This window comes from Geospiza fortis, unplaced genomic scaffold, assembly GCF_000277835.1.
Source record: "Geospiza fortis unplaced genomic scaffold, GeoFor_1.0 scaffold81, whole genome shotgun sequence".
Taxonomy (NCBI): domain Eukaryota; kingdom Metazoa; phylum Chordata; class Aves; order Passeriformes; family Thraupidae; genus Geospiza; species Geospiza fortis.
The window spans coordinates 2,902,415-2,929,790 of record NW_005054318.1 but is presented as its reverse complement, the minus strand read 5'-3'; the positions used below and the strand labels follow the sequence as shown (position 1 = coordinate 2,929,790).

The following is a 27,376-nucleotide window of genomic DNA, read 5'->3' as shown; positions in this document are numbered from 1 at the left end:
AATGATTGTCTGGTTTTGTGAGACAGTTTTTTAACTCTTAAAGGATGGCCTCCTCTCATTGGCTTAGTCTTAAAAAATATCTTCCTCTTGCATATAAGAGAATCTTTCTGGCAAGAAGGCTTACTGATGTCAGCTATCCCTCCACCATGTGCAGCCAAGAACATGTGGTTGTTATTTTCCCTTCCACTGCTAGTGGTGGACTCAACACATTGTGTGTAATAATAAATTGTGTGAGCAGGGGCTATTCTGCGTGGTAAGCCTTATCTTTTACAAATCAGAGTCCAGTTTATTACAGCATCTGTGCTTGGGTTTGATCTTTTTCTCTCTGTGCCAGCATGAGCGAAGACCATTCTTTGTCTGCCTTTGCCAAGATAAAGGGACCCAGGATGGATGATAAGAAGGTCTATGAGCATCCCTCTGTTATACTCAGAATTCAGAAGTGAAATCCAGGTGCTGAAAGTCTGTCTCAAAGTAATGAAACACTTCCACAGCAAGAGCTGTGAATTGCTCTAGTGAGCTAATTTGGGAGAAGGAGCATGAACAGCCTGTATAGATGAAGAGCACTTTTGGGAAAAAATTGTGTAACCAGCATGTCCACAGGAGATCCTGGGTGTACCAGCATAATGGAGATGTTAAAGAAACAAAAAATGTACAATTAACCTAACTGGGCAGATTCAAGGGGAAATATATTTTAATTTTTTTTCTTCACACAAGGTGTGTTTCTAGGTGCCTGCTCAATGTGGGGGTCAGCTTAGTCACCTGAGCCAGTCTTTTCAGGGAAGGGCTGATTTTCCAATGAAAAATGTGTAGGAGAGGAGGTTTAGATCTAGCAGTGCTCCCAGGAATTATGGGATTCATGACAGCTGTGTCTGTCAGTTTTTGATTCCTAGGGTGGAGAACCCTTCCTGGAGCAGGACACCGCAGCAAAATCAAACCTTTCCACAAAAGCAGTGTTTGTGTCTCCTCTAGAGCACATAAAGAAGTGCCTTGAAGTATTCTGGGAGTTGAGATGGAATCTTACCACCACTGGGAAGTATTACTTGTGTAGTTTTCTGAGCTCCCATTCAGGTCCCCTCGACACTTGGCATTAATGTGGTTCTGTCAAGTCTCCCTCAGCCTCTTCTCTGTTGTGCTGAGCAAAGGCAGCAGTGCTGGGCTGTGCTAGGTCGTGCCGCTGGCCAAGGCCACTGGCTGGGCCTAGAGTTGGTCTGTCATATCAGTCTGGGCAATATTTGCTGTCTCCTTCCTTAAGGAAATGCAGATGATGTGACTGAGCTGTGTGCATGCTTGCAACCTTCTGGCGTATCAGGCAATTCCCGCGGGCGCTCAGTTGTGAGAGGCAGTGATGAGGTTCTCTGAGCCTGATGCTCAAGAGGTTATCTTTCCCCTGTTAGCAAGCTTAATAACTTGTTCAATATCGTACTTAATAATGAAACTAAATTATTAACGATTTCAATAAAGTATTTGATATTAACCAATTAAGATTATGAAGCCTATGGAAGCAATCAAGTACTTGTTTCTCTCCCTTCTATTAATAATTTAAAACAAGATAAAATGTATTACATTATTTTTGTCTTATCATTATGATTTTAAATTCATTGCTTAAACCATAGTAGGTTATGATTATGCCTTACATACAGATCTTGATAAACCTTCATGTCTATTAAAAGTTTGTAATTCAAGGCTTCAGGTATGCCCTGCAGATTATTTTCATGGCTTTTTAGTTGTGACATATCCTGTAACTCTAGTGATGTGATACAGTGATTATGTGTGGAAGAGGTCTTCATTAATAAAGGCAGTGGCTCTTATAATATAACTGCTTTTGTTCAAATTGCTGCATGTTTTAGAAGCATTGTTAGATTGACATTTATTTGGGATTCATGTCTGATTTCTGAGGAATGACCAGTTCAGTGCCTCAGACAGCATCATGCATGTTCATTGCTTCCAGTCATGAAACAACAGATGAAGTCCAGTGACTTCTCTCCCCATACTCTCCATTGGTGATGTCTTGAGCAGAATCACTCAGTTCACTACTTGATGAACTGTATAGCTTGTATTAGAAAACAACTGCTTATAAAAGCAGTACAATTTGGGCATGAATAGAGATAATATTGGCTGGTAATATCAATAATCACTAGAAACCATGAGCTTGCTAAATGACTTTTGTTGTGTGACTGCTGAGTTTTAATAGGTGCTTCACTCCAACATCTCAGTTTTTATTAGCAGAGAATCATCTTTATTCTTTGCACTGACAGGCCAACTCTGTTAGTATCCATGTAAATTCAAGGGGTTGAATGATTGTGATGAAGGAGACTGGACTGTTTATTACATCACTTGCCCGTTACTGTCACATCACAAGTGTACTCCCCTCTTTGTCAAACTACCCAAATGATCTTTTCTCAGGTTAGATCACTGAAATAATCTTCTTTGTTTCTAATCTGGGATGATAAGCTTTAAATGAGGTTTGGGGCGGTAGGGCTTTCCATTTGCCTTCTTTTGCCAGCTACTGGCGATTGTATTGGAATTAAAAGTCTCTGGAGTTAAGCTGTTAATGCCATAAATAATTGATTTATTATCACTCTTTGGAAATGAGTTTATCATGGGAAGGTGCTGAAATCTCTCTGGTGTAGAGTGAAGGGGACAAGTTCTCAGTTAAAAAAAACCAAAACAAAACAAAAAGAAAACAAAACAAGAACAACAAAAAACAAACAAAACTAAAAATCCAACCTAAAATAAAGCCTACAGAGGAAGGAGGAATGATACCAAGTCTTGGTACAGGCAGCAGAACAGCTCTTGGTGGGGAACGATGGCTGCTGATGCGAGCAGTGGCACAGGGCAGAGGTCCCAGCTGCTCCCTCTGGGAAGGTTTTCCTCCCTCCCTGTTCCCTCAATATTCTTCTGGCTGGCTGTGCAGGACTGATTTTAATATTCCCATTAACATCTAAAATGCCATGTTGCTGTTTCAGATGATGTTAGAGAGAGGATTTTTGAGGAAAAAAAGTTTTTTTCAGAAAAAAACCCTCTTCAGCATGGAGGAGCTCTTGACTGCACAGCCTCCCTCTGCTCAGGGACTGGATACTCTGGGGACATGGTTTGCAGAATGAGCTGTGGCATCTAGGAACATATCAGAAGCACAAGTCAGAACTGGGCTGCCAACTGTAGCACCTTTTAAAATGAAGAGCTTTTAAAATGCAAAATGCAAGAAATTTATGTAGAGGAAACTCTAGATTAAAGTATACTTGAAGAAGTAGTTCTACTTAATGCTGAAAAAGCCTTTGGGATACAATCCCTGTTTCATCCAACCTGTTTGCAAATTAATTATGCTAAGCAGGCTTTTTAATTACATTGCTTGAAGGAAGAGCAGCAGAACATGTAAATTCCATAAGAGAGGAAGCAAAAAGGTTTCCACTGCCAATTATGGAGCTAAATTCGACAAAGGCAGCTGAACCATGACGGGGCAGGGTGTGATTATTTTAAATGAATCTAGAGAAATTCCAAAATTCCTCATTTTTGTTTTTGTCAATGTCCTGCAGTGCTCAAATGTCTCACACTGGGCATTACATTTTTCCCAAGTTTTAAGACTTAACATTATGCAGCTTTTGACAGTAACACAACAGCCTGTAGCAAGTTAAAGCACTTGGTTCTTGATTGGAGTGGGATCCAGGATAATGTTTGACTTACAGCACAGTGGAGTTTCCAGAATTTCCACAGTGTGCCCAAGTGTTTCTTGTGAGAAAGCCAACCAAGAAGTGCCAGGTACCCCGTGTGTGGCATCCACGACCACCATCTAGTGGTGGTTGCCTCCCATTCTGATGGACAGCAGTTTGGAGAGAACTATGCAGGATTATCCTGGAAACTGGGAAAATTCTCACCTGGGGCTATTCTACCTCAATACATTTCTGTATCATTTATTTGTTTACTTAGTGAAAACATTCAAAAAAATCTGTTGGGAAGTCTGTCCCTGTATAACAGCAGGAGAGGCTATGTGCATGATCCGTACAGAATGAAAAATGCAATATGAAAGATCACTGGTATTTATAAGATATTGCTGAATGCAAAATACTTGCAAATGTGACTCTTGAATGTCATGAACACAGTTCCAAAAGCAAGTGGAGGAGTTTTAAAAGGAAAATACTTTTAAAAAATCCAAACAAAACCCATGCCTCCCTTTTTGGCATGTTTCTTATTCTGAGCAGTTTAAACAATTTTGGTAGTTGTGAAAAAGGAGTATTTAAACCCATGATTTTTAACTCTATACTATCCTTTTTAGACACATATTTGATTTTTCATTTTCACAATCAAATAACCTTCAGATAATCTATCTATGACACATAATAGTATTGTGCTTTATAGAATAGCATCAAGTGCACACTGGTCAAGACAGAACCCAAAATACCTATGCAAAATGTCCATAAAATGCTTCAAAAGTCACTCCAGGTTACAAAAGATTGTGTTCAACTTACTTAACTTTGTCATGTTGGAGTCCAAACCAGGTATACATTGGGCACCTCCAGTGACCACCACCTGAGAGGAGAATTCATCCTACCTATTCCAAACATCCTCCTAGTTTAAGAAGAACAATCTCCTGTTGGAGATGACTTCTTCTTCTTCTTTCAGTGCTGAAGGAAGCTTGATAAGTAGCCAAGATGGAATACTTGGGTTTGGAACAGATAAAGTGAGATAAATTTTGTCCAAAAAACAAAGGCACAGTTATTAGAGAAAAAGAAAAGAAAAAAATTCACCATTGCTCTTAGGAATCAAAACTGAATTTTTAAAGCTGGCCTGTATTAAAAAAAAAAATAAAGAAAAAAAACCAAACCAAGAATACTTGGGTTTGGAACAGATAAAGTGAGATAAATTTTGTCCAAAAAACAAAGGCACAGTTATTAGAGAAAAAGAAAAGAAAAAAATTCACCATTGCTCTTAGGAATCAAAACTGAATTTTTAAAGCTGGCCTGTATTAAAAAAAAAAATAAAGAAAAAAAACCAAACCAAAAAACCCACCTAAATAGTTATTTTTTTTAAGTTAAGCATAGAAATCATAGCTTTCTGTTCTGATATGCAACTGGGAGGATTTGTCTTGCAAGCTGTAAAATAATCTCTTCTGTCAGTCATTTCCTGAGGTGAATGTCAGGTATGTCACACGGGCTTTGGAAATCCAGACCTTTCTCCTATTGTAAAGAAAAGGTTTTGAAAAGGCAGCAGTAAGGAATTCTGTTTACTCATCATTTATGTGTGGACCCTTTATTCCAATCACATGAATTCCAGCTTGAACCTCTCCCCACACTGCGCTTCTCAATTGGCAAGTGCTGAGACCCTGGAGAGGGACCCTGGGCTGAGGGGTGGGTCAGTGACATGTGGCCAGGATTCTACAGCCCTGGTGACCTCTTGTGAGGCAGAATGGGACCACCTGTGCACATCTTAAATTCTTTCTGCACCAAGATGTGAAAACCAGCTCCATATGGGGAAAGGCCCATGCTAAGGTCATCTTCTGCACTGTCATCCTCCAGTCTTGTTCAGAGCACCTTTTTTCTTCTCAGTCTCTTTTCTGAGGCCATGATCTGCTCTCTGCCTTCCTTCCCTGGTTCCATGTGTCTGCCCTTGCATCTGCTGGTCCTGGCTTTGTGCTGCTCTTGTTGGAAGGAGCAGGGAGCAGCCCTGGGCCAGGGTGGACTTGTGTTGTTCTGGCACTTCAGTGGAACCACCAGCTGGGGAGCTGGCCCTTGCTCTGAGTTCAAGGCAGCAGAATTACCACAGCTCTCTTTGAAGTGTTTTTTGCTCTCTTTATCCTCTGTTCACCCACAAAGATTTATTACCCTTGAGATATATCAGGTTGACACTAATAGGAAATGAAGCTTTTTGGTAAGCGAGTAGAGATCCTCTGTCAAAGCCCAGTCAGTCCTTGACCTTCCTGCTTAAACTTTTCTCAGCATTGCAGTTCTGTTGATATGTTATATTTTGCAGATACCACTGGCAATTAAACAAAGACCACCATCTCATTCTACGTGGCTGCCAGGCAGCTGTCAGATAATAATGACTGGCGTTTGCTATGAGCAGAGCTGGATTAAAAGGGGTGACCTACATGTGAAAGACTTTGTATCTCATTTCCTCAAGCTATTCACCCCTAGACTTCTTTGAAATGTAATGCTGTTTCCTGGCTTGCTCTTGATTAATCACGTTTACTGGTGTCTGCCTGCTTTTGTCAGTGAAATGTCTGGGATTGATATTTCATGGTCCTCTTTCTTGGATCACACACAATTTCTACCCATCCTAATTTTTATTCACTCTGGTTGACCTTAAGAGATCTAGAAACTGGATAATAAACCAGGAGTAAGAAGATCAAAGCTTTCTACATCTAGGTCACTTCTAATAATCCAGTGGTGGTCATTAGAGCATATGCTTAGCAGCCAATGTAAATTCTTTCAATCCCTTTCCTTGTGGCCACAAAATAAAATGTGTCTTTGTTTGATTGGCACTTTTGTTGACTTCAGAGGGAGTTTGGCTAATTAAGAACAAATCTATGAGCAAGGCATCTATTCAGGATTTGACCCTGGTTTAGTAAGCTGCTTGACTGCTATTGTTTCTGTAAGATGGGAACCAAATGAAGAATCCAGTGTTGAAAAATTAAGATGCTCCAGGCTGTCAGTACAGTTTAGACCTGCCTTGCCATGTGCTTCCATTCAGGGGGAAGATTGCTGGTGTGGGGGTCCTACAGAAAGCCTGCAGCTGCTGCATGTTTCCAGAGAACACTGAAGAAATAAAGGTTCTAGGCAGAGATCCAATGTTGCAGGGATGTTGCCAGGGTTCAGCCTGCATTTCAATCCCCTAGCATACAAATTTTCCAGACAGACTGGTTCAGCAATTGAGGTGGTTCCACCCCAGCTCCAGGACAGAATGTGTCACACATGACACATACACGTGTGAGAGGCAGCCCTCTGTGCTGCAGAGCTGCTGCCAGACACCAGATGCCGTGAAGGAACAGAGAAATGCTTTGAGTTTTGTCATGCATGCTTTTGGAAGGAGAGTGATGTTATTAGCAGCAAGATTGTCTCCTGAAATGGAAATACATAATTCAGTTTGTGGTTCAGTTAGTTCTATTAAAACTTTGTCTTTATTTCTGCTGTCAAAATATATTTAGAACAAAACCTTCAAGTTGAAGGCAGGAAAGATTAAATTGCTTTTATCTTTTCAAGTTCAACTGAAAGGAGATGATGGTGGCAGGGGCTTTTGAAGGTACAGCAGTGCTTAGCCTCCTTGCATCTGCTCTCCAGGCAGGGAAGGACATGTCCACAGGATTTTAATGCAGGCAACATCACAGGGCGACCTTCCTTCCAGTGTCATAAATGTTTCCAGTGAAAATGGTCGCTATTTGCAGGGCCCCAGAGCTCTGCCAATTCCCTGAAGCTTCTTGGGATGCTGCCTAGCTTTTAGCAGCCCAGGAGTGTTGAGCAGCGTCAGATGCTGAGACGGTATGAAACTGGCCCCCCACTGTGGGAGCTCCTGGAAGGTCCTTCACACTTCATTCTCTCCCTCACCTTTGGACAAGCTTTAAGTAAAACTGAAAACTTGGCATTAAATAGTGCCATGGAAAGCAACGAATGGCACATTATTCAAACGTAAATGACTAAGTAAGTGGCTGGAACTTGTTCAGAAACATAACACAGACATAAAAGCCTCATCTTAGCTCGTCAGTTGACTTTGGCATTTGTTACTACTGCCTAAAACCAAAAACCAACCTTTCCATGGAGAATTTGGAAGAAGATCAGATTCACGATCCAAAGTATTTGGAAACCAAGATCTCACCTGCTTTACATGGAAACTGTAATTCCTGGGCTTTTCAGAGCAGCCAGAAATTTGCCTTCCCTCTCAGTAGAGTGCTATTTGCTTTCATGGCTTGAGAGCTGTAGATGATTCAGATGTGATAATTGTTTCCAATATCCAAATTCAAAAAATGCTGTTTCTTGTAGTTGCATTTGGACTTCTCAGTAATCTTCCAGGGGAGAGTTACGTGCTTCCACAGCACGCAGTGTGAATGACAGGTGGCTCCTCCCAATGTCTGTATGTTGGTTAACTGTTTTGCACTAAAACCATCAGCTTTGCACCTTCTGGCATCAGTCCTGGGCATATTGTTCGTGTGCTGTTTGACTGCAGTGCCTGGGCACCCTCCCTGGTGCTCCTGGTATGTGCTATACAGGCTGTGCCTCACTGGGGACTCAGCCTGCAAATGCAGGATGATCTTTTATCTGGGAATTTGAGTTTTCATTACAGCTACTTAAACTCCATGCTGTTTTCACCTGATAGTCCCAAGCAGATGGATCCAAAAAATAATGAAGTGATAGGTCAGGTATAAAAGCTGGTAGATGGCTTATTTATGTGTGATCCCATGAGCTCATTTGTTATGTTGCTTGGCTTTGCAGGTTCTCTGGTGTCCACCCATGTGTGTAGGTTGTGGGATTAGATTGATGCCAGCAAAGCACTTTGGGATCACTCAGAGTTCTGTAGGTGTGAAAAGAGCTCTTTTTAAAATTGAAAACCTGTTATTAAGTACACATCTTACAAATTGGCATAGCTGGCTGCATCTACAGATTGTTGTCTCTCCTGAGACAATGGGAATGTTGATATCTGTCAGGGGAAAAGCACAAACTGGTTTGCTGTGACTAGAAAATGTACATTGCCCTCTTGTGAAAACACTGCTCTGCTGCAAGAGAAACAGCCAAGGATACATTTCAGTTGAAAAGTCAACATATTCTGCCTCTCTATAATTATAGCTCAGGTTAGTTGTTGCTTTAGACTGACATCGCAGTGTGCTCACAGGACAACACGACCAGATCTTTCCTATTTATGTACACAGGGTAGGGGAAAAAACCAGCTTTTTTTCCCCTTGGCTCTGCAGTCATCCTGGATTTTAGTCTCTTCATGAGCATGCTGAACTGTGCTGTCATTGTATTGCTGTGACAGCTTCACTTGTATTTCAGCCTCATGACAGGTCTCAAACACATGATGCTGCGGCCTCAAATTTATATTGTGCTCAAGCTTCAGCACCACTCCATCCACCCCTTTCTCTCCCTGTAATTTCAGATCAGCACGTGAAATAGGTAATTGTAGATTGTAGGTATTTATGCACATTACTGGACGTGCTACAGGACTGATGTTCATTGGTAAATCTGGAAGAACTATAGGTACATCATCAGTTGAGGACAGAATGAGGAAATAGCACTTTATATTTGAGTTGAGAATTAAAGTCTTACTCTTCACTGAGATATTAATATATTCAGCCTGTAGTCATGCAAATCTTCATAACCCCAAGAAATCGCTAAGTTCTCACCTGGAATGGGATTTGGGTCATGCCTATATTGGGTTTTATAACCCATCTTGGGATTTATCACCCCACTGAGGCAGCACATCTCTCCATTGAGCAATGAGCATTGAATTGGTGTTTGTTGGGCTAAATGGGCCAAACTATTTAAACACATCAACTCACAAAAATATTTTTTAGGTGAACAGTGCCACTGGAGGAAAAGAGGGTATATTCCTAGATGAGATGTGTAGGTCCTGTGGCACCAGTTGGATACCAGGACTTTTCCACAACTGAGAGGGTGTCCAAAATGTTCTGAATGAGAGAAGTTAGATATAAACATTTTTTAGGGTAGGGCTGGAAAAAGTATTGATGCTGATTGCAGGTAGAAGTGATTAAATTTGAGATCTTCTCTCTCTGCCAGCAGGGCTTTATTTAGATTGAATTGAGACAATTTTCTTCAAGAATAATCTGGACAGTTGTGAAAATCTACCTTTTTCAGTGCTTGTTTTGAGTATATGCTCACTGTTTCCCAAATGATGAGAGCCAAAACCTTGACACAAGGAGTCTCCAGCTGGCAGACTTCTGTGAAAATATCATTCAGCTCTGGGAGCTTCCAGAGAGCTGGCAGTGTGCTGACATTCTAACAGGAGAGACTGAGCCATTGGAGGTGCAGGCTCTTGCCAACGCTTGTGTATGAAAGGAAGAGCAGAGCTACCTCAGAAAGCAGTCTCTGATTGACATTCATAGATTTCAGAGGATTAAAATACTGTTCCTAACTGCTAATGGTGTCTTCTTGGGTGAGTGTTAAAATGTTGAATTTGAGAGCTCTGGAGCTGTGGTTTAGGATTTTGCCTTCTTTCTCATGCAGTGTTTGTTCCAGGGTCATAGCAGATGATGCTGCTAAATCTGCCCTGGCAGCTGGACCAGGTATCCTCTGGGCTCCTTCCCAGGTGCAGCAAGAAATGCCAGAGTTGTGATTTCTAGTTGGACCCTAGACCCCAGCCTGGCGCATAAGCTGGTCTGTATTTTGACAGCACTGAAAAGTATTGTCACCCATTAGCTTGGTAAGCTGTTATTTTTATTTAGACACGTCCTGTCCATATTTCAAATTTCTTCTCTTCTATTTTTTAACAGGGACTAGACGCAATTCTCCTGTATTTTTGTTCAGTCAGTATTTGTTAATTCCTCAGAGACTGGCTGCTTTGTAGAAGGTCATTTCCTGGGCATATTTCACCCTTAGGTGTTTGGATGTCACTGAGGAAAGATGTAAAGAATTTTGAGATTTCTTTATAAGGAAATCTGATTGTAACTTTATTTATGAAGATGTTCTCATCTCTTCATAAAGATCTCATGCTATAAGAAGGAGGAGGTTGTCCTGTTTTTGTAAGAACATGAACTCTAAAGCAGTTGAAATGCCAGGCCTGTCATATATTTTTAAATAAGATGTCACATGGTGTCTCTGTGAAACTCATTGCAATCTAGAGACAGCTGCCATAAGACAGTGGTTGTTCATTGAATGCCTCTTACAAATGGGTTATTAAATGTGTAGGGTCTTTGACCTCTAAAATCCTTTGATCATCAAGAAGACTCTAAGATAGGAGTGTGTTGTTAAAATGCAATAGATGAAATTCATAAAAGCTCCCCTGCTGGAGGAAAGACCCCTCACCTCTATGAAGGAGCAAACAATTGCAAGAAAGCTTTCTTGTTTAATTCTCATCTTCTTGTGACTTTGGTTTTGATATTTTTCATTTGTTTGAGAATTTAACACCTTTCTAGAATAAACTCATTATATTTTATCCTTAATTACATCTGGTATGAAATATGAGTCCATCAAGTGTAAAATATACATTGTTACTGTGCCTCTAGAAACAATTCGTCTCTAGAGAGCATTAGATGCAGTCAGCTCACAGAGGAGATATGAAAGAACTTGTGGATGTCAGGAGCCAGGCTCTATCTCCCAGCTGTAAACTTTAAAAGGATGCTTTGGGAACTGGCTTCCCAAGAACAGTGTTCCTGGGAGGCTCCCCCTTGGCAAGCATAAACCAGAATCCTTTAGGAAAGCAGTTGGTAGCATAATAGGTTGGCTGTGATTATACTGTTTATTGTTCAACCATTAATGTCTACACAGCTTTTTAATCACCTTCATTGACTCTGCGGTAGGAGAATATTAAGGATGATACAGTGTGCTGCTCTCACAAGAGAGGAGAGTGAACTTCTCTGGAGGCACATATGACTAATCAAACCTCCTTTGAGTTCTCACCCCCATATTGAACTCTTTTTTTTTTTTTGCCATTATTGTTGTTATTGTGCTCTTGCATGCTTGCTAAGGACTGAGTAGCTGTTGTTGTGTATTCATGAAACCCTGAAGTCTGATTTATTTAACATGTTTACCAGAATACTTGGAGGGGGCGGAGGAGCACAAATCTCTTACTCATATTCATTAATCAGCGTGGAAAAGTAAAAGTTGCTCCCCAGTGTGAGATAGTTGCTATAATTATAGTGCTGGGCAGTTCAAATTGCATCATTCTACATTTTTGAGCGTGTTTTTGAGGTAATGTTTGTTAAATGGCAAACATTGATTATGATACATCCTTCTAGTTATGCTTTGCCATGTCTATAAAGAGATCTTGTATTTTGCTACTTGCAATTTTATTTAGTTGGACTTCCAGGTTTTTAGCAAAAATGATGGGAAAATTCTTAGCGATCTGATTTTGAAAAGAAATTTCACTCACCAGTCCAGTGAAGATGTCAGTTTTACATTTGTCAAGCTCAGAATTTTATGCACAACTGAAGTGATGCCAGGACTGAAGGTCCCTGCATCAGAAGGTGCACAGAGGGAAACTTAATCCATAGGAAAACATTTAGCTACACTGAGGTCCTGTAATAAATAAAGCAGCAAAGAATCAACATCAGAGAAGTGTATTGCTTAAGTACTTTTTGTTGTGTCTTCCTTACAGATGACTCCCAGTTATGTTATTGAAACTTTGGGCACTATAATGATGTCAAATAGTGCATGCAATGAGATATCCTGGTGTTGGAAGAATGGGCATGGATAGTAGCTTTCTTTTAAGCATGCATATTGATGCTTGTTTTGTGAGTATAGTCCTTCTCACTTTTTAGAAAAAGATAATTTTTAATTAAAGGTAACTCATTCTCTCCAGATTTTAGAATTTGTCTTATACTGTCCCTTTTTACGGTCTTACTGCATTCTAGTGTTAAGATTTTCATAGACTAAGTATATAAATAACTATAAGATCTTGAAGGAACCAAGTAGCAGGTAGACCCATAGCTAGTTGACTTTTCTGTAACAGAAGAGGTTACTCTATTCACAGGGTTTTTTTTGCATCAGTTGTAGTTTAATCATGAGAAAAAGAGGCTGAAATTCAAAATTACCATGCACTGAAGGATTTAAGGCTACATCAGCAGGCAAATGCAGGAGAGGAGGCACTCTCATTTGCAGTGAATCAACAAGCATCATGTTCCAGTTCATAGTTTAGGTTTATGGATTTCCCTAACATGAGCCCTTGTGATCGTGTTTGATACCTGGAAGAGTGGATAAACCCATAGAAACCCACTGGAAGCTGATAATACAAAGTTACCCTGATAAAAAGTTACTGAGGAAACAGAATCTGTGGGTAATTTCCCCCCTCTGAAGGTCCACTTCATGGAATTCACAAAAATCTGCACCCCCAAGAGTTGATTGGAGTTGATTGGGATGAATTCTGGGAGGAACTCTACTCTGTGGCATGACACTGTCTTCTTTAGCTGGCCTGTTCCCTCAAAAGGAGACACCTTTGGGAGCCATCTAGTACTGAGTATCACCAATATCAGTATCCACATTTTGTCTCCATTGGCTGAGCACAGCCAGTACCAGCACAGCACCAGCTTGTTCAGGGAGATGGCATCTCTGTGTGAAAGCGGTTATCCATATGGCCCACAGGGAGGTTTTCTACATCTCTTCTACAGAAAGAAAATAATACATATGATAGAAAAAAATAAATGGTATATTATGAGCATTTTCTCTTCTTGCACCATTTTACACAAGGAACAAGAGTGTGATGCTCCTTTTATGATTTCAGACATCCTTTGAAAGTCTTTGTTCAAGACATCTTCCTCTTAGGGGAGCTGGTCTGTGAGGCTAAAGCCAAGGGTACTTGAGAGCTCTCACTGCTTGAATACCTGTGGTTTATTCTAGGCCTGCCCATGCAGCTTCTTAATTACCAGGAGGTGACACAAAGGGTTGCACTGCTCCTGTCTTCTTTCCCAGCCTTGTGAAAATCCTTTCAAGTCACAAATAAACTTCTTTCAGCCCCCTTGCACTGTATTTTCCTCTTTCTTCCATGTTGAGCTTTAGGTTTTATCCAAATGCTGCTCAGCCAAGATTCCTAGATACTGTGACTGTCAATATCAGCAATAATAACAGTTATCCATGTGGAACTGCAAATGTGCACAGCACTTCATGTAAATAAAAGTGGGTTTTCTTAAACATCACTGAGTTCAACAGGATTGTCTCATTTCTAAACAAGAACTGATTTAGTCCATCCCATTGATGTATGTCTCTATAGATACACACATACAGATTCTCTAGGTGTATATATAGGTATAGTTGCATGATCCCTTGCACCAGAATGCTGATATTTCAAGGTTTTTATATCCTGTTGGGCTTGTAAATCTTGGCCCTGACCTTTGAAAGGATTTATTTTATTTGAGAAGGATAGATATGGACAAAAATACATTATCTTGGAAAGCTGTCTTCTTAAAACTGCACTGTGGTAAAAGAGTCTCTTTTTATTAATATTACTCTTCATGAGAACAGAATTGGAAGGGTTACGTAGGGATGAATCTCATAGGTCAGGCTGTACAGAATTTTTGCAAGGCTACCTGAAAACCTATCTGCTCTCAGCCTTATTGCAGAAGAGAAGCTTTAAGACACACCTTGCAGCAGTTAAAAATGCAGGCCTGATTTTAAATTATTCAAGACTTCATTTCAGCACAGTTCCTCTGTGAATTGCTGGATTGCTTTCAAACTCAATACTGAAACTCAAAGTCAATAAGATATGCTTAGGGACAACAGAAAAAATGACCGCACCAAGTTGTTGCCCACCTGTCTCTTCTGTGTTATGTCAACTATTGCTGCTTTTGCTGCCATCCTACTTTCCCCTTTTGGGGTCCATTCCATTCTCTTACCTCTTCTCCCTTTTGGGAAAAATCAGTTCTCTGACAGGCCCAGCTACAGCCATTTTCCTTCTCTCTCTGCAGTTTCCTTTCTGCAGTACCAGGCTATAACAACTCCATATGTAGAGGAATTTTAGGAGGACACATTACATAAGTATATGAGACAGTCAGATATTTCAGGCACAAGTATTTTTTCCTGTAGTTCCATCTGTATATTCATGAGATGGCTGTCTCAGACTTTAGTGACTCGTGTTTCAAATCCCTTTTTGGCTGGAAATGGCACTTACTGATGCTTCTATAGCCCTGTTCTTTTGGGAAATTTGTACTAAGGACTTCACAACACAGCAGGCATAGCATTCAAGTTAATACTCTGAACCTTGGGAACTAAAATTCACTGGGAAAAAAATAAGTCTCTTTCAGAAATGAAAAGAAGTCAGATGATCTTTACTGGAGGGGGGAGAAAAAAGAGGAGGGGAAAAAAAGGCTATATCCCAGTGTATCCTCCATTTGGTATGTTCCCAGATTCCTGGAGAGATAACATGGTGTCAAGAAAACTGTAGCTGTAATTAGGCCAGGATGGAGCCACAATAGAGCAGGATCCTGATAGCCCTGTGCTGTCGCTGACCTTGGGGTAGTGCAAGACTGTGCCAAACTTAAAATAAATAAAGTGTTCCAGTGCTGCTGCTCGGTTAAGGAAGATCAAAGAGAAATAACATTTAATCAGTGGTAGTTGTGGTGTTAAGCACTAGAAATACTAATTGTTTTGATGAGAATTCTCCCTGAAGATTTTTTTTTATCAGCACTGAGTAATAGCTGAGCTGCTGGTGTGTTGACCTATAGCACTACCACAGCTCAATTAAGTTTCTTATTGTTCAAATCTAATCAGAGAAAAGCTGGGATTGAAAATCGATTCATTTCCTGCTAGTTAATGACTAATTCCCCACAAATGTGAATATAAAGATTAACTTTTCATGTTGAATGTTTTTTTAGAGGTAGACCCTGCCAGATGAGTGTTTGTGAAGAAGAAGCATGGCTCTTCTTTTCCCATTCATCTTCCTCCAATCTCTTGGAGTATTCCAGCCTTTAGAGTCTTCTCTTAGCCTGTGGTTTGTGTTTATTCTCTGGTCTCTTAACTCATGTCTTACACAATTGAAAGGAACTGCTATTGATAATTCATGGTCAACTCCTAAATTCTCAAATATTTCTTCTCCATATTCTTCAAATGAGCATTTCTGTGGTGGTTAAAAGACCTGCAAGGAAGAGCAGCTTAGTCCTTAACCAATAATGTAAGGGCTAGGCACAGTCTTTGTGATCTAGGTGAGACACAAACTCTTTGCTGATCCCACTCCAGCCTGTACAAGTTGGGAATTTTCCAGGTGAACCAACAGAAGTTACATTTCTTGGTTCATCTAAATACTTCTTCTTTATGTAAAGAAATAACAGCTGTTTATAAACCTCCTCATGTGTCTCTGCATGCACACGTGTTCACAGCACTAAAGCTACTGAGCAGAGACATGAGCAAACATCCATGAAGTTTGACAGCTCTCCCCAGTTCTTGCCAGCTCTGTGACTTCCACTGCTGCAGCATCTGAAATCATCACAAATCTTTTTTTGTATTTATCCTCACAGCGCACCTCTGAGGTGGGGACAGCTCACAGATTTACACATGGAGAACTGCGTCCAGGATCTAAAGAGACATTCAGATTTAGATTTAGATTCTTTGGTGGTCCACAAGATTATCTTCTCCAGAGGCTCAGCCCTGTGCTTTAGCTGCTGCTAGAACTACAGAACCACAGCTGTGGATGGTCCCTTCTCCTTGGGACCCTCTGACAGATTGAAGCCAGGTGTCTGGGATATTTCTGCCTTAGGTGGGATATTTCTACCTTACACTGCAGATGTGCTGGAGAGTGCAGCAGTCAGATCTCTTCTAGAACAAGGAGAGATGTGTGGCTGTGTCTTTTTGTGCTGGCCTATTTCTGCCCTTGTTACATCAGTTTTCATTTTTACAAAGAGGTGGTGGCAGGGACAGGCTGCAGCCCTGCAGGTCACCCTGGTACCAGAGTGGCACAGCCTTCCCAACAGGTCCTGGCAGTCACAGCCTGCATTCCTCTTCCCCTTCTGGTGTCTTAACAGAAGTGCAAGAGTACATCCACTGTAGTAAATCTCAATTTTTTTTTTCTAAAGGAGACAGCTAAAGAGTAATCTTTTTTCTTATCTCATCAACTCCCGTGTTGTGCTGCTGGCAGGAATCCAGAACTTCATCTTCTCAGAAAATAAGCAAGGAGAAACATTCTCCCCATCATCATAGGCATTGTCCCCAGTGAGCTCAGTTCTGAGGAGCTGTAAGACCAGGCTAGACCAACAGCTACCTGCATCTGGGTTCAACTTTTAGAGGTTTGGCTATTAAAAATACCTGTCTGAGCTTCCAAAAGCAGCCAAACTTTCTGATTCTCAAAGTACTCATGTTCTTCACTTACAAAGTTAACATGGATGCCTAGCAGACTTACAAAATAAAACACTAACAAAGTAGATAAGAAGAGTAGGTAACTCCTTCCTAAAGCATAACAGCATTAAATGCAAGGTTTTCCCATGAGAGCCAAATGCTTGGCTTGTTTTTATGTGCTGGCCCTTGACAATGGTTGTTCTGCTCCTTGCACTGGCTGTGTCCCCTCATCCCCCTTCTCTGCTTCAGCTCTCAGCAGAGCTGGTGGTGCTGAGCCCCAGATGGGGCTCTGATAGGGGAATCAGCAGCTGCCTCTTCCACCCTCTCCAAGCCTGGGGTACAAAGCCCTGTGCCATCTCCTGCTTTCCCACCTCCTGTTCTGAGCTCCAGCTCCCACACCAGCTCTGGAAGCTCTGACCTTACATCAGTGACCTGGGCATGTGTGGGCAGCATGCCCTGCTTTCTGTACACTAGTGAAATTCTAGTTTTCTCTGTTTTATAGCAGAATTTCCCTTTTAATAGAAATGCATCCCAATATCTCATGATAAAACATCATGTCAAAAACAAAGCACTACTCAGGCCAGTCTATAAATTCACTCTACCTCATCCTATTAAGGATAGAGAGACCTTTTCTTTCCTAACCCCTCCCTATCACTGGGGAATTTGGGGAAGTCGATTTTGAGGGCTTTTTTCTTTAACCATGCTAAAATTTTGTTTTAGCCACATGCTAAAATTTTAGCCATATGCTTTAGCATATGCTTCCCGCTTTTGCAATAATTCCCTCCCAAAGATGATCTGAATGAATTGATCACTGGGTTGCCTGTGAACAGCATCACTTCAAAGAGGCTAAAGCAGCTGCAGCCAAGCAGATAAATATTTCCAGGTATTTGATCAGTTTCCCCAAGAGTTATGTACAATTTGTAGGTGTTATTTCCTAGCTATTCTGATTCCAGACTGATTGAATGCCCCCCAAACATCAGACAAGTGTCCAGAAACCCAGTGGGAGCTAAGAATCTGCAAGACAATCCTCATACAAAATTTAGAAGCAGATTAAGGGAATTTTATTAAATCTTCCTTTTTCTTTTCTTAAGTGGCAGTTGACTGTAGAGATAACACTGTTCACACCCCAGCATGTTGATCCAACTGGTTAGAAAATACACAGACCAAGCAAAAGATGAATCCTAGAATGGGTTGAAAGGTGCCTTATAGATCATCTACTTCCAACATCCTGGCACAGGCAGGGACACCTTTCTCTAGACAAGAGAGGCCTTTCATTAGATGAGGCTAGAAAAGCAGAAACAAAGGAGTGAACAGTGTTGGGTCACCCATGGAACTGGCTGGTATAGTTTGATTTTTGGACAAAAAGGGTAAATGAGGAGACAATGCTGCTGCATGGAGTGCCCTTTTTAGTGGCAGGTTGCAGTAGAAGGGAACTTGTTGCTGTAAAATGTAGATTGATCACCTGGTTGAGACTTTGCATGGAACACTGAAAGCTGAAGCTGTATCTGAAAATCCCATTTGTGTTTCTTTACTTTTTTTTATGAAGTATTCACTGAGCTCATGCAAGAGGCAAACTAAACCACCCTCCTCATATTCCCTCTGACAAAAACTTGGTGTTTGTCTTTCAGAGATCCCTGTCTCCCATTGTCACTTGGCTTAGGCTGCTCTGAAAGTTTTTAAAGCCTGTGCCTTTATACTTTGCTAAGGCCTCACTGTGTTTTAATAGTCAAAAAATGTTTTACCAGAGCTGGCATCTTTTGCTCTGTAATTGTTTTAGTTTTCTTTACTTCACGTCTTATTTATGAATAGTTTCAAAACAGGCCAATGGAAATCTTCAAGTAGGTTTTTAAACAAGTTTTGACAATGTTTTTGGGTTGTCTGAGCTAAAAATATTACAAATCAGCAGGTACAGACTGGAGAACAGTGCCTTCAGTCCCTAAAGGACATTTTACTGCATTTACTCCCTACAGGAAGAGAAATAGGAAAAAAAAATTAAAAGCAGGTAACAGTTCCATATGATGCTGTAAAGGCCAAGTCTTAGCTAGACAGTGCCACTGTCTTCTTCACCTCAAAAAAGAAAAAATCGTGGTCTTGTATGTGATAAAAAATTAGAAGGATGTTTTCCTAACTGCTACATGAGGCTAATGGTTTGACCAGCAAAAAGGTAGGCACAGCTTGCTGATCTGCTCCAGTGGGAGACTGAAAAATATGTTCCAGAACAACTTAAAAATGGTTTTCAGGATCTCCAGCCAATGACCCTTCCTAATTCCCCACTTTGCTCTTGGACTCTTACATGTTTTGGGGTATCTGACACTTCCCCTTTTGTGTAGGTGTGCTTTTCCATTGTACTTTCATTCTTTGGTCTCACCAGTAAGTTTGCACCATTTCTGTATTTTGGTTTTCTGGGCAGTGAAAAGAACAGTCTTAGTTCCCTCCAGGTATTTACCTTTCTTTTATAGAGACTGTCACAGGAACAGAGATCAGGCAGCATCCTCAGCAGCAGTCAGCTCTGAGCAAAAATACTTGGAAAGACTGTAAAATTTTGAAGTGTTTTGTTCTGTTACACGTGTCACAGGATAGTGTCATCAGCACTTAAAAAGCAAAAGATTTTTTAAAAGCTGTTCAAAGCTGTCCTTTCAGCTTTGAACAGCCAGCAAACTCTCTAGAATAAAAGGTGGGGGACATGGAATTGATGGTGGAATGCAGGCCATGAGAGCCATTTCTTAACCTCTCAGCAGGGGGCTGGAGAAGTGCACATTCTACACATCCAGATAAAATTAAATATCGCCGATGTTAACATTTGGAGCTGGAACAGGAATTGGAGGGGGAGCTGGGTCATGGACAAGAGGAAGCAATGAGGAACCTCAAGATAACATTCAGGTTTTGGATAACATTTGCAAACTTTGTTCTGACCCTGAATGCCAGGCTGTGAGCCCAAGGAGCCTTCCCACAGAGGGAGCTTTCCTTGCTTTGACAAAAGGGTGAGGCTGTCACTAGAAGAACAACTGAGCAAAGGCCGGTAACTGCAGCCACTGAAATCCTAAGTTGTATCAGAGAAGCCAAATATCTTTGTATTTTGATGAGCCCAATCATGAACATTTTTAATGGCCAGAAAGCAGAAAGTACGGAAGGATCTGTAGTAGCACCTCAACCTCTCCATCAGTTATGATTATCAAAACAGAAATAGGGCTTGGGTTGAGTACAGGCACAAAAGTTACATTTTCAGGAGGAGACAATACCAAATGCTCTTTCAGAGAAAACAGAAAGTTGAAAGGAAACTTTCAGGTTGAGACCCCTGTGGCAACACAGGAATGGCTCCTGACATGATCCACATGGCCACATAGTGCAAGCAGCTGGCTGAGCTCTAAGTTTTGCATTTTTAAGGCAAGACACAGCTCTGGATGGGGAAATGGAAAATTGTAAAATGCAGTTCCACTTCAGCTGTCACTGCAGACTTTCCTTCAAGCTTACATTATAAATGCAGTACTTAATAAGAATTGGAATTTTAAAAAGAACAAAATAAGATGGCTCTCATATGGGGAGTAATGCATGTTTATATTTTAGGAGCAGGAAAACCTCTGTGAAATTGTGCTGGGAATATAATAACAAACATTCTTTGTATATGGTTCCTGCACTTCAGGACTTTAAAACTCCCTTTCTTTAGGAGTGTGTATTCTTGAGTGTGGCCCACAGAAATCACAACTACCTGTTCAAATGTCTCAAACCATACATTTACTGTGGGGAAAATATATCAGCTGAAAACCTACATGTTATAGTCATTTAAAATACTCTGTTAAGCTACATTCATTTGAAGAGTTCACTGAAGGATATTAGGATATTAAACATGAAAAGCATTGCACTGTATTGTTTAACTGAATCTGTTTGCAGAATGGAACATATGTTCACGTGGGTTTTTATGCTACATGTGGATTATTTTTTTTTAAATAAATGAAGTTATATAACAACAATCCCACACATATACTTGGTTGCAACATATCAAGGGCTGGTTAAAATTCTCTTAGAATGCACCCTGGCTTCCTTATTTCATAGTCAGGGAATATGACAATCTACCATTTATACTCAACTTCATTTTAAGATTAATCAAGTTAATTTATCTTTAAAGTAGCATTATATATATTTGTATTATAGTTTGTGGAAACCTGAGGAATTTTTATAGAAATAAGTTTTTAATAATCATTCCAGTGTAACTGCTAGGGAACCTTACATTGCAGATCCTCAGTTTCCCACAAAGCTCATCAGCCACTCTTCATAAATGCCTCACTTTGGTGTTTTGCAATCACATATACAGCTCTCTCCATTGCATTAACACAGTTCTATATATGGTTTTATTTTGCAGTTCTTTCCATATGGAGATGCTTCTAAGTTTGCCCAGCACGCCTTCCGAACCTTTGATAAAAACGGAGACGGGACCATCGACTTCAGAGAGTTCATTTGTGCCCTGTCCATCACCTCACGAGGCAGTTTTGAGCAAAAGCTGAACTGGGCCTTCAACATGTACGACTTGGATGGTGATGGTAAAATTACAAGAGTGGAAATGCTGGAAATTATAGAGGTGAGATCAATATGACACTCAAGAACGTTATAACGTTAATAAAATTTGATTCCTTGTTCACACAGACTTTAGATTTTAGGCTCACCAGAGGCTGTAGGGTACATTAAATGCACATTACACATTAATCCTGCACTGACTGGTGCCCAAGTGGTACAAGCACACTCACATATTTGTTAATAGATGTAATCTCTGAGTATTGCAGAGACTACATATGTACATATAATCTTTTAAATATCCTGAGATTTTTTCCCCTGATGAATGGATTAATCACAAGAACAGCATAGGATTTACGAAGCCCATCTCAGTCACTGACACCCATGAAATTATTGCACTGTAGCCCAAGTAGCTGAAGCCTTACTGGAGATTAACTTCAGATGATTACAGAAATTTACAGAGATAACAACACGCTATTTTAAGTGAGCTCTCACAGATGGGCTTTAAGATGACCACAACTTGTAAGAGGAAGGATAAAGTTTACCACCTTCGTCATCTGCCACAGTAGTTAATACCAGATTGTGCCCCCATGTACACACAGAAACCTATTTAAGGGTGGTGACTTCTAAAACAAATTATTCAGACTTTATGTGAAATATTTCATCTGAACAATTGATACAGAGAGTAAGTTACAAGAGTTTTACATTGTGAAACAGGAAGCCAAAGAAATTCATTCTGGGATGCAAAATGTAACCATAAAATAAACCTACATCTAAAGAAAGTAAAATATATTCTTCCTTGTTTTACATATCTGGACTTTGGATCCTTATAAAGAAAAGCAAAAAAAAAAAAAACCCTAAAACCAGTCTTTAGAGACTTGCAATCATTTTATTGTTAGAACATATTTCCAGAATTTGATCACATAAAAAATTAGATTGAATTTCATGTTGAATTTTCCATTTGGTTTTTTTCCAAAGGCCATCTACAAAATGGTGGGCACTGTGATAATGATGAAAATGAATGAGGATGGCCTGACGCCTGAGCAACGGGTAGACAAGATCTTCAGTAAGATGGATAAGAACAAAGACGATCAGATCACACTGGATGAGTTCAAAGAAGCTGCAAAGAGTGATCCGTCCATTGTATTACTCCTGCAGTGTGACATTCAAAAATGAGCTCGTGTACGACGCGTCATAGACTGCACAGAAGTTTAATGTTCCATTCAGTTTGCAGCTATTTCCACACACACAAAAATTTGCTTGGACTACCTATAAATGGACTTGCTTCTTGTGTTTGAAACACTTGTGTGCATGAGAATGTCATTTGCTAAAGAATTTTAAAAGTATATATTATAAAAATAAACTGCCACAACGTGATGTGTGCAATGTCATTTCATAACAACCCTCTTCCTCTGAATCCTGTGCAGCAGGCCTGTGCTGCAGTGAATTATATTATTTATTGTTCATGTTTTACTGATGCTAGCTCTGTGTCTCCTAGACTGAGTAATGTTAGTGACACTGAATTCCCATGGTAATGTTAACTGTTTATTATAAATCATGTCACCATTCTGCTGTAAAGTAGTACTGGACAGACAGAAGGGAAGAGCTCCTCAGCTCCCAAGTCTGGTCCACACGTGCTTGTATTGTCAGTGGGTATAAATGTACTTCATTTGCATGCCTTTTAGGTTTGCCTTAATTCTTACCTCATTTGCATCCCTTCAATATGGAAAGAGCTATGTCAGAGGAATGCAGTATATTAAAAAAAAAAAAGAAAATCCTGCTAAAATTAACCCTTTAATTAAGAATATATATAAATATATATATATATAATGTTTAAAATATTGTTTTATTGCAAGTTTAAAGGTTTTATTGGAAGTGTATTGATCTTTGCCAGAATTTTCAAAAGCTTCTACAGAGGTTGCAATATATATGTCCCAAAATAAATTTATAACATTTGACCTTTTCCCCTAATTCTTATTTCATGTCTTCAGCATGGTAATAAAAAAAGAAAAAGTTCAATCTCTTTAATCATCTGTCACTGCACACTGGGAAATATGTATTTCATTATTGAAGCATGAAGAAAACTACTTTACACTCACTCACTAGAAGAGTCATATTATACAAAACCAAAAGTTGTAGTTCTTGTATTTAAGGCTGGAGCAGCTGTTGATGCTCTAAGATGCTACTGCTAAGATTTACCAGTGCAGCTACTAAACCTGTGCTGATTTTTAACCTGTGTAAGTGAAATACAGTTTATTTGCTCAGCCTAAACCTGGTTTTTAATGTTTTTTCCCTCCTGAAGTAAGAGACTTCCCTCTTACCATCTGACACGAAACTACTGTGTTTAATATAAACAGACACGATGTTAAAAATCACTACTGATAAATTAACCATGAAGTATGATGATAAAGGAGGGATAGTGAGGAGAACCAACTTCCTCTTCAATTCTGTGTGCACAAATCAAGTTTCTCTCTATCCTGTGACAAATTCTGCACAGCCTTGGGAGAGAATGAAGAACTATCAGACTGCAGAAACTGCAAATGAAAAAACTCCCTATGCCCCATTTCCCTGATGCTTTAAACAGTTGGTTGCTTGCTGGATTAAAAGGAAAAAAAAAAGCAATCTGAACACCTTACAATTGCATGTTTGATATTTCTTCCTTACCTTATGAAGAAACAGGACCGTACTTTTAATAGCTAAAAATGAAATAATAAAACATGACACAAACCAAATAATTCTCTGTATTTCCAAATTTAAAAAGCAAAGCTCTTCTTAAAATTAAAGGGAAAAGCAAACAAGCAACAAAAAGCAGTGTTACACAACTTGCTAAGAGTTGTTGTGGGGGGGATCACAGAATCAATGGCTGCCACAACCACAGCCATACTATCATTTTTGGGTTGCTTTGTATTCCAAACAGCAAAAGCACAAATGTCAGCTACAATTTTTACACTAGAATTTTCCTACAGACTACACATATAATAGTCTTAGCAAATTAGGGAGAAGTATACTTCATGCATTTGGCCGTAACTTAAAATACACATTCTAGAAATTACATATTTCTGAGAATTATATGCTCACATTGAATACTTCTCAGATTTTATGCCTCTGGTTTACATACATGAGAAGCAATTTCTCATTCTATGTTTCCCTGCACACTGAATTTGTGTAGCTAGACAGGCTCCATTTACTTTAGTGCAGCATTAAGCAGTGCACTGCCATCCAAAATGGCCAACAACTCAAAAACACAGTCAAACTCCAAAATGTAACATCAGCACTGCAACCTTCTCTCTAGGTAGCCACTATAGAAAACTATGTATTTAAAGAACCAAGAATATGATAGGTTGGAGGCCTTAGTAGGATCGCTACAAAAATAAGTGCATCCATGCAAGGGCTTCAGTAATTGTTTATTCAGAATTCCTTCTCTACCATGAAAATATGCTTATAATAATTATACAGTCAAGAACACATCTTCATCAAGTACAGGGGTAGAGTAGAATAAATACAAAGTACTGATATGAATGAAAGACCAGAATTGTTGCCAGCTCCTCCAATATTTCAAGTAAGTCTATAAAAGCTTGGGAGAAAGCTGAAGTGTTAACTCCGTAGGAATGCATTAATTTTCCTTAATCTCTTTTCTCCACACAACTCATTATAGGAGACTAATGAAGATAAATGCTTTACTCTTTCCTGCCTCTGCACTTTTGCCTATTTTTTTTTTGGATACTGAAGAGAATCAGGAGGATTCATGCAATGCCATTTTATCTCATACTGTAAAAAGGTCTGAAACCTATCCCAATTTAATCATAAAATCGAGTCAAGCTCCACATGTGGCTCATGATCATGTCCTAGAATGAAAGAATTGTTTGGGTTGAATGGGACCTTAAAGATGATTCAGTTCCAACCCCCTGCAGGCACATCTTGCATTAAAACAGGTTGCCCAGGGCCCCATCCAGCCTGATCTTGAGCACTTCCAGAGATGGGGTGTCCACAACTTCTTGGGACAACCTACTCCAGTGCCTTATCACCCTCACAATAATTTATTCTTAATATCTAATCTAAATCTACTATCTTTTAGTTTAAAGCCACTCTCCCTTGTCCTGTCACAACAGGCCCTTGTAAAAAGTCCTTCTCCAGTTCTCTTATAGCCCCTTTAAGTACTGGAAGGTGCCATGATGTCTTTCTGAAGCCTTCTCTGGACTCAATAGATGAAAATCTCATTTGTTTCCATAGCAGAGGTTCTCCAGCCCTCTGAGCATCTTTGTGGCCTCTGATCCTGCTCCAACAGGTCCATGCTCTTCCAATGCTGAGGACCCCAGACCTGGGGGCAGTACTCCAGGAAGGATGTCACAACAGCAGAGTAGAGCAGTAGAATCACCTCCCTCAACCTGCTGGTTCCAGGCAAGTTTTGCCAAGCATGCACTTTGTAAGGTGCCCCCCAGTATCTTCACATAGTCCTAAAAGTGTAAGTACCTTGAATTATGGAATTACAGAATTGTTCAGATCGGCAAGGACCTTCATAGATCTCTTTCCCAGCTCCCTGCTTGAAGGAGATGCAGGAGTCTATTCAATACACTCCAAAAACTTCCAAGGACAGAGATTTCACAGCCTGCTTGTGTAACGTGCTCAAATGTCTCTTACCTTCATCATGAACAATCTCTCCTGGTTTGCTCAGCCAGAACCTCCCCGCTTCAATCCATGACTGCTGCCTCTTGCAGCATGCACATTAACAAAGCCTGGTCCTGTTTTTCAGTAACCTCCTCACAGCTGCCGGGAGTCTGCTCATTCCCCTGGGCTGTCTGAAGTCTGCCAGGAGAGGCAAACAGCCTCAGGGCCTGGTGAAGAAGAGCACAAAAAGATCCCTTCAGGCCCAGCTGTATCTGTGTAGCAGTGGAAGCTTCCCCAGTTATGGATGACTCGGCATAGAGCTCGCTCCCCTGCAGCTGCTGGATCACTGAAGCTGTGCCAGAGGCCTCTGGACAGCAGGGTGTGCTGAGGGCAGAGGGGGTTATGCAGGTCACAGGGGTGCCTGATGCCTCTCTGAGAGGCTGGGGCTGACAAAACGTTATTTTGGAGAGCGTGTGCTGTGCTTGAGGAGCTGTTGCCAGGTGGAGGGCCTTCAAGAGGAAGTGAACAGGCTATGTGGTGTCCCAGTGAACAAGCACCAGGTAAGTTATTTACAGAGATGCCGCAGTATCAGGACTCCCAGGAGTCTCAAACCTCCATTGTAGTGGAGAAGCAGGTGGACTCAGAACCCTGCAGGGTAATTAGTCAAGGGTCTGCTCAAGATGAAGGCTGGAAGCAGGTCACTCCCCATACTGGGAGGAGGTTCCTCCTCCTCCTCCTGAAAACAAGTAGGACTGGAACCTTCTACAACAGGTATGAGCCTCTGCAACAAGCCAGACAATGAGGTGGGCAAAGGTTCTACTGGGACAGAGGGGGCTCCTAAAGCAACACCTCCTGTACCCTGTGTCAAGACCTCCTCTGATAACAGCAAAAGAAGGGCAGCAGTAATAGGAAGCTCCCTCTAAGGGGAGGAAAGTGAGGGAGGGTCTGATATGCAGACTAGACCCGACTCATGGGGAATTCTGCTGGCTCCCGGGGGCATGGATAAGAGAAATTACTGGAAAACTCTCCAGTCTAGTAAGGCCCTCTGATTACTATCCACTATTGGTCGTTCAAGCCAGCAATGACGAAAAAACAAAGAGAATTCCAAGGACAATCAAAAGAGACTTCAGGGCTTGAGTTGAAGGCTGAAGGACCAGAAGCACATGCAGCAATTTCCATAATCCTTTTGGTAACAAGGAATAATATTGACAGCAATAGGCAGATCCACGAGGTCAACACATAGCTCCAAGGCTGGTGTAAACAAAAAAAAATCAGGTTTTTACCATGGGATGATCTATTGAACACCTGCTCTACTGACACCTGATAAGATGCACCTATCACAGGGGAGG

The 27,376-nt window shown here is 40.6% G+C and overlaps 1 protein-coding gene across 1 annotated transcript in view; it reads left to right on the top strand.

Annotated features, from left to right (window-relative positions):
• Window positions 1-23,441, top strand: part of VSNL1 (visinin like 1) — a 46,406-nt gene extending 22,965 nt beyond the window's left edge. The window contains exons 2-3 of the mRNA XM_014306750.2: window positions 21,274-21,489; window positions 22,401-23,441. Of these exons, the coding sequence (XP_014162225.1) occupies window positions 21,274-21,489; window positions 22,401-22,598 (414 nt within the window). The 3' untranslated portion in view covers window positions 22,599-23,441. The remainder of the gene's footprint in view (window positions 1-21,273; window positions 21,490-22,400) is intronic.
• Window positions 23,442-27,376: the final 3,935 nt, after the last annotated feature.